Source organism: Rhagoletis pomonella, unplaced genomic scaffold (genome assembly GCF_013731165.1).
Source record: "Rhagoletis pomonella isolate Grant_MI unplaced genomic scaffold, Rhpom_1.0 Rhpom_scaffold_00002, whole genome shotgun sequence".
Lineage (NCBI taxonomy): Eukaryota > Metazoa > Arthropoda > Insecta > Diptera > Tephritidae > Rhagoletis > Rhagoletis pomonella.
In genome coordinates this window covers 61,346,350-61,353,564 of record NW_023458556.1, presented here as the reverse complement: position 1 = coordinate 61,353,564, position 7,215 = coordinate 61,346,350, and the positions used below count along the sequence as shown (strand labels likewise).

General features: G+C 37.2%; 4 protein-coding genes across 5 annotated transcripts in view; 3 read left to right on the top strand and 1 right to left on the bottom strand.

The window, feature by feature from the left end:
- The window catches only part of LOC118733906 (RNA-binding protein 33-like), a gene marked incomplete in the record, with an annotated part of 31,149 nt that overhangs the window by 2,340 nt on the left and 21,594 nt on the right, over nt 1-7,215 (top strand).
- Nucleotides 909-2,338, top strand: LOC118733908 (abscission/NoCut checkpoint regulator). The gene is made up of 4 exons (XM_036463537.1): nt 909-956; nt 1,027-1,265; nt 1,320-1,833; nt 1,893-2,338. The coding sequence occupies exons 1-4, from the start codon at nt 909-911 to the stop codon at nt 2,172-2,174; spliced, it is 1,083 nt and encodes a 360-aa protein (XP_036319430.1). The 3' UTR covers nt 2,175-2,338.
- LOC118733907 (glycosyltransferase-like domain-containing protein 1-like) lies at nt 2,721-4,385 on the bottom strand. Of its 2 annotated transcripts, XM_036463536.1 has the most exons (5): nt 4,282-4,385; nt 4,110-4,197; nt 3,718-4,000; nt 3,131-3,646; nt 2,721-3,057 (listed from the first exon to the last, which is right to left on the bottom strand). In XM_036463536.1, the coding sequence occupies exons 2-5, from the start codon at nt 4,186-4,188 to the stop codon at nt 2,817-2,819; spliced, it is 1,119 nt and encodes a 372-aa protein (XP_036319429.1). In that variant the 5' UTR covers nt 4,189-4,197; nt 4,282-4,385; the 3' UTR covers nt 2,721-2,816. The 2 variants fall into 2 exon arrangements, with proteins under 2 accessions (XP_036319429.1, XP_036319428.1); XM_036463535.1 differs by lacking the exon at nt 4,282-4,385 and having other exon boundaries at nt 4,110-4,254.
- LOC118733909 (CAAX prenyl protease 2) lies at nt 5,465-6,829 on the top strand. Its single transcript, XM_036463538.1, is given in 4 exon segments — nt 5,465-5,978; nt 5,980-6,034; nt 6,093-6,329; nt 6,393-6,829. Coding segments are annotated over 4 exon segments (903 nt in total). The 5' UTR covers nt 5,465-5,633; the 3' UTR covers nt 6,659-6,829.

Sequence of the window (7,215 nt, the reverse complement as noted above, 5' to 3'; positions counted from 1 at the left end):
ATATCATCCGCATATAATAAGAACTCGGATTTGAGTTTCGTGCCAATATTAAATATTAAAATCAAGCATTTCATAAATAAAAAGCACTTGAAATCAGGGTACGAAAATAAACTGTACAAAACAATCCCTATTTGCTCATCGATCATCATATCATTTGCGGTTTTGTACAGTTTTGTACATAGTCAGAAACAAATTGTAAGATTCACTGTCATAAAGAAATGAATTTATTGCCCTACAAAAAGTGGTACAAAAACAATCGCTTACCTATTTATTGGCACGTTGTGAGGTTAGGATTCATAATTTGTGTAAGCACCCAGATTGGCGGAATATGCTTCCGCCGGTTACTTAAAACCTCACCATAGGCATGTGAAGTATACTCACTATAACACATCACAACTTTCTACACAAAAGCCAAAACTTATTCAAATAAAAGCTATTACCTTCTTGCAAAATGAAAATAGATTTTCACTACCTTGGCCTGCTTGCCAGCACAACTAAATAGCTTACCGCTTTTACTACACACATATATTTTAAACATTAAGTAACACTTTTTTAACACACACTAGCCAAGCGCATAAAAATTGCCTAAATTTAACAGTTTTATCGCACTACACACTCTTTAAACAATTTTTTCACAGAACTTAAATTTTCACACAGCTTTTACAAATTACATTTCCGCGCGAACTGACGCTTACATCCGTTTTGTGAGAAAGGAAATGTTTATCGCGCCACTGACATACAGGTGTCGCCTCAAGCGGCTTTAGTAAACACAGCTGACTGCTGATAAACAGTGAATAATCCATTTTTCATAGATAATTAAAATTTGTAGTAATCGTATAACTTTTTATAATTAAGTGCAAAATAGTTACTACACACAAACATATTTATTTATGTGTTAGTTCTCAAAAATGTCCTGCTTTGGTTGCGGAAAAAGGTATGGACTCTTCACTAAAGAGGTAACTTCCAAACTAAACAAGAATTACCGTAATTTAGTACCACAAAAAGTAATTTTCTTTGTTTAAGCAGCACGGTTGTCCTAATTGTGGCTACTCTTATTGCTTAAAATGCCTGAAACGACCAATGCCAGTACCGCGACACGGTGGCAAAGTATTGAACGTTTGTCTAATATGCTATGACAAACTCTCAAAACTGCAACCAACTGAAAAGGTCGTTGACATCGATGCCTTGCCTGGTGTGCTCGTGACCAAGTCCACCGCGAAAAGGAGTACCGATCCTCTAGTAGTGGCAGCTGCAGCTTTGCTAGAGTAAAATCCTTAGTATATAAATTGTTATGGATGCTGTATAACTTATCATTGCAGAGATGATCCGCCCCCTGATTTAGGTGAAGTGCTGGCACCTATTGCAAGCTCCACATCGGCGGCTTCGGTTACACATTCCAATACAGTGGATGCTGATATCGATGGCAACCTTGATAATGTGATTTCAAAACGATTGAAAGACCTGAAAACAATTGAAAATTCTGGAACAGATGATGAGATACGCGCACGGCTTGGGAATTTAAATGGCATGCCCCACAAAGATTACTCCAAAAAAGACTTACTTCTCTCTACAGACGAACGTACGGATCAACAAAAAATGCACGACCTGTTAGAGCAATTTATGGGTGAAACACAAATTGATAAGAAGGTAGAAAATGAACGCGATGACGCCATATCAGATATTGAACGCCGGTTGAGAGCATTAAGGGAACACCCGGTGGATGATGCGTTGAGATCCAATCTAGGAACGGGTCAAAAAGGCAACTCACCGGACACAAATACGCCTAGTGATAATGAAGATGATGAAACGGTTTTGAAAGCTGTTATGGAAAAGGTATTAAGTATAAATAGTATGGGATCGCTTGATATATTTCGACTGAACTTGCCTTTTAGTATTTAACGGACGCGCGTTTGCCAGCACCGCCCACAGATTTAGAAACTGAACTGGCTGCTAGTGTACCGCCACCACCAGATGGAACACGTCCTAGCGATTTCGAAGAGTTGCCATGGTGCAATATCTGCAACGAAGATGCAGCATACCGTTGCAAAGGCTGCGATGGGGAACTATTTTGTACACAATGTTTTCGCGAGTGTCACGACGACGACGAAGAGTATCGTGCACACGAAAAAATGGCATACTCAGCCCCGCCAAAATTTAAGGAAAATCATTTTTAGGAAAATGCGGCGCAATGCAACAGTAACTCAACCAAATCACGTGAATATCTATATATTCGTACTTTACTTTGATACAACATACATATATTTAGATGAACTCTTTAACATTAGCAAAATAATGAGGAATACAAAATAAGAAGTATTACAAACTTTTAAACAACGAACGCTTCCGTTTCAGTTACTTTATAGTAGCTTAGAATATAGAAAATGTATATGTAAGGGTACATTTCTATGTACATTTGTAATGATATGGAAAACAGTAGTATAGGCTTAAGAACAACAAACAATTATATCCAGGAATATTTACCAGCGAAATTATTGAACTTTTCAAATTTTAACCAAATATTAATTTTAAGTAGTGTAACAGATTTCAAAGCACAAAAATTTTTTTGCCCCATCTTTATGCAAAAATTTTGTTCGTAAAAAGTTTTGAACTTTTCTATCTGTTAGCTTAGGGTTGGTCTACATTTTCCACCTACAACGCCGGATATCTGCGCTTCTAATGCATATCCGCTTAACCCAATGGGATAGTCCTGCATGACAACATTTAATTTCAAACCTTTTCCACATTATATTATTTTTTGCTTCAATAATTATTGCACCAAATCTATTCAAAAATCGACCTTGCGAGAATATGCGACATTAAATGCGCAGCTTCTCGAGGAATTTAGGCACTAAATGTTGAGCTGAGTAGCGGTCGAATGTAAAATATTCGAAAAATGAATCTCTTTGACGACGAAAAAGTTCCGGATTACGACACCAGTTGTATAGCATTTTAATGAGCTGATTGGATGTGTTGTACAAATTCTCTTTGGGATATATCTCAGGATATACTAATTTGTTGGGCGCTATTGGCATACAGCCGCAGTACGTAGCTTCCAGCCTGCAATAAGAAGTAAATATAAGTAATAAAATGTGACAGATCTATAAACATATGTATCTTGCTCGCCACATACATAGCTACACCGTAGAACTCATGCCCTGCCGTCGAGATTACTACATCGCCGGACAATAACGTCTTAATGTACTTATCTCGTGGCAAGAATCCGAAGTTTATCAGCTTTGCCCCCAGTTTGTCTTGCAGACCATCGAAGGACTCTGGTGCCGCCTGATAATTCTCACCACATATCGTCACTTTGAAGTCGACCTGTCGCTTGTTAAGTTCCAATAACACTTCTACCAGCAGTTTTGGATTTTTGTCGTGCTCCCAACGATGTGGCCATATCAGATGCAAGCAGTCTTTATCACTCATCAACGAAGTTAGGGATGGTTCCGCGCCGCCGATCATCAGTCGTTTATTGGGGAAGGCATGGAACTTAATAGGATAGTACAGAACTTCACACTTTTTCTCAATCTTGTCGCGGATATGCTTCATTTTAAAGTCGGGTTGTATACTGAGGAAAGGTGTGATACTGTCCAAGAAGGAAGTTCGGTTGAAATTCGAGTTGAAGATGATATTATCAGCTGCAAGGCTGTATACATACATATGTATAAGAAAGTGAAAGTGAGTATTGTTAAAAAATTATTTTTTAATAAAACTTACCATGTAAGTATTTGATTCAAACCATATTGACAATCACGCTCCTTCACCTCACGCACTGGGTAAACCAGCTGGTTTTCGTGGAAATATACAATCTTCTTACAGCTAACCAAATCCGGCCGCACCCCCAGCAGCTCGGCAAGGTTTAGTACCGAGCTGGTGAAGAGCACTTTGTAGTCATGGTCTGCTGGTATGATTTGCGAGAAGTACAGGGCTCCGGTACGTGCACGCCAATGCCATTTTTTGGCTGGTAGACTAAATATTTCATAGTCACAGATGTTCAAACCTATATACACATACAATAATTACAAAGTATACTATAAAAAAATATCATAGATTCGACAATGCAGCGGAAGTGGAAGTGCCGGGCCGGCACTGTGCTGCTCGCTACTCACATTCGATAATTGTATCAATCAACTGTTTGTGGCTACCTCCATAAAATGGTTCTATTATTAGTATAGATGGCTTGGACATGGCAATGTGCTGCAAATGTATTTCATTAATTAAACCTTCGCACATTAATCAAAATATATTTAATTTTGAACAGATAATAAAATTCGTGTGTACCTCATAGTGCTGCAATATAAGCGATATGACTATCGGATATTATCGCTGGTAAATTTCTCGGCCACTATCGATTTTATTTTTTGCGCTATCGATCGTTTTCATCCGCCTCCAATCTAGAAATGGGTGTTTCCATCGGAAAGTCTACCGCGAAAAAAATGAATGTCATATGAGTATCTAGATGGGCCAATTTGTCTGTTTCTTTTTTTAAATATATATACTGGTTATATAAGCAGCAGCCTTTTTTTTTTTAAAATGGTCTTGCTGTGGCGCCGGGGTCGAGATATTTTGAAGAACCGTATTTATGGAACGATGTGGTTCGAATTCGGCGTGTGTAGTTGAAACATATAATAGATAATAGATTTCAAAAAAAAAAGCCTTGAATTGGTACCGAAGTTAAAAAATGCATGTGTTATTTGCGTTTAAAATTAATTTAAAAGCAATATTAACAAAATATCACAATGGAAATTTATCTCACGTCTCGCCATGTCACGTAACTTTTCACACTTGGGGTTGTAAAAGAAAATTGAAACAAATTGCACTGATTAAAAAATCTCTAAAACAACTAGAATTACTCCAAATCATATTAAATTAAGTTTCACGAAAATAGCCATCCACAATTCGCAGAGTTTTGCGATTTTGTAAGAAAAGAAAAATCAACTTCCAATTTTTGTCACATAACGTTACTCTATTTAATTGCGTATATTTTTGAGGACTATGCGGTTGGATTATTATCTTTTTTGAGTTGCATATAGAGCTCGTTATGTGCAACAAAAGGGTCCAAAGAAGTCTCATTAAAACGAACGACTGTCACGTATGTGGAAGTACCCATATGTAAATTTTTTTTAACGTTTTAATACAGCGTAATCAACTGGTAGCAAGTGTGGGGTATCTGATTTGATTTCTTCATACCTTTGGTCAATAATCGTCAAATTGCTAGATATTATAAACATTTCTCTGTACTTTTAAGTCGCAAAATGTTAAATTTTCAGCTTTGTTCATTTTGTTTGGTATACAAAAGTCCACAATAAAAAACGAAACACATTTATTTTAGGACTTTTTAATTTTTAAATTAAATTGCTGGCAAACGTCAGACTGTCTCTCAATGGTTTTACCTTGTTATGTTTTTACCATGACAAAAAGTGTCGATTAACTAACTTTTTTTTAGAAGATAAGGCAACTTCCATCCGGAACAGCTGTTTAGGTTTTGCCTTTTGTTTTCTTTTTTATTTTGCGAAAACTTTGGACCACTGTAGAAACTTGTCACATATGAAGAAAAAATTTAAGTTTTGCTTTCAATAATTCCACCGGCACTCAGGAATTCCAACGGCCATAAAAAAGGATAATCGCGTGCCATGAATGAAAGCAGCGAAAGCAACAGTAGCCATGGCACAGCTGGCACCCCTCTTAATTTGCCCCACATACCGATTGTAACCTCAGTGAGTTGCTGCCTCATACTATCTGTAGTATATGTCGCCAGTTTATATGTATGGAGCACAAAGCATAATCGTGACCACCCAGCAACAGTAAAACGGCGTTTCTTCAGCGTGTCCGTTGTAATGTTAGTAGCTCCACTTTTTGTATACAAATTTTCGTCGCCCCAGTTATTGGAACGTGCATCGTTTCCAGAACTTTTGGGTCTGCGTTGGCAGGGACTATTTCCAGCCATTGCAATACCGTATTTGCTAACTATGCTCTTGTTTTTTGGGTCCATTATGTGTCCAGATGCAAAATGAGTCGCTTCAAATGTATATGGGTAAGTACAAAGGTTAGAAACGTTAGCATTTTCACATAGTATGTTTCATATTTTAAAGATATGGACTTTTGGGTTGGGTCATTCAAAAATATACTTTGGATACGTAATCATATAATGGCACCATTGAGCGAAGAATTCGTTTTTCGTGCATGCATGATGCCATTGATATTGCAGAGTTTTTCCCCATTGACGTCCGTCTTCATAACGCCGCTCTTCTTTGGCACAGCGCACATACATCACATCGCCGAGCGTCTTAGCTTGGGCATGGAACTGAAGACTGCCTTAGTGATATCTTGTAAGCTAAACTATTTTAACTTAAAAGTTTTTACACCATAATCGCTTCCTACTTCTTTATTAGGCTTTCAGCTAACATACACAACAATCTTTGGATTTTACTCAGCCTTCCTGTTCGCACGTACAGGTCACTTTATTGCACCTTTCCTTGTGCACGCATTTTGCAATCATATGGGCTTACCTGACGTACAGGACTTATGGCAGCAGCATTTAGTACGCCGAATTTTACTTATTATTTGCTATATTATTGGATTTGTCGGTTGGATAATACTGTTGCCAGTAGCTACACAGCCATCGCTGTATTCAAACAATTTGTATTGGAATAATTAAACGAATTAGCGGTATGCCTTCCGCATTTCATACGGTACACTAATGTTACAAGTGACCACTTGTCAATAAGCCTAATGTTTTAAACATATGTATCTACATATGTGCTTACTACATCCACATATTGTATCTACATATTAAACGTGTAAAGCATATGCGCCTTTTTATTAATAATCATTTTTTTGTTGTACTAATTAAATGTCTTTATGCTTTTCCTTAGTGGTAATGCGCTGATGAGTCCATCATTCATCTGATTCTCAATTGAAAACACTGGAAGCTATTATGTGTTAAAAACCAGTTGCCAATTTTATTTATAAATAAGACTTTATATGTGTGTATGAAGGTCGGTGAGTCATGCGCTTTCAAATTTAGCCTTTTAGTGCAGTCTCTAGTTCGTTATTAGCTTTTAGTTCTTTGATTATATCCAATCCACCTATTAGCTCTCCTTTAGCATACACTTGTGGATATGTAGGCCAATCGGAGTATGTCTTTAAACCTTGGCGAACTTCTTCGTCATTCAGTATATCGAAAGTCTCATAAGGAATACTAGAATAAAAAAA

Bases quoted from the DNA above. Each gene is read 5' to 3' on its own strand.
- LOC118733908 (XM_036463537.1), top strand. From the start codon at position 909: ATGTCCTGCTTTGGTTGCGGAAAAAGGTATGGACTCTTCACTAAAGAG. The intron at 1,266-1,319 runs GTAAAATCCTTA...TTATCATTGCAG, and splicing joins GCAGCTGCAGCTTTGCTAGA to AGATGATCCGCCCCCTGATT. The intron at 1,834-1,892 runs GTATTAAGTATA...CTTGCCTTTTAG, and splicing joins TGAAAGCTGTTATGGAAAAG to TATTTAACGGACGCGCGTTT.
- LOC118733907 (XM_036463535.1), bottom strand. From the start codon at position 4,233: ATGTGCGAAGGTTTAATTAATGAAATACATTTGCAGCACATTGCCATG. The intron at 3,647-3,717 runs GTAAGTTTTATT...GTATGTATACAG, and splicing joins TTGAATCAAATACTTACATG to CCTTGCAGCTGATAATATCA. The intron at 3,058-3,130 runs GTATGTGGCGAG...TTCTTATTGCAG, and splicing joins GAGTTCTACGGTGTAGCTAT to GCTGGAAGCTACGTACTGCG.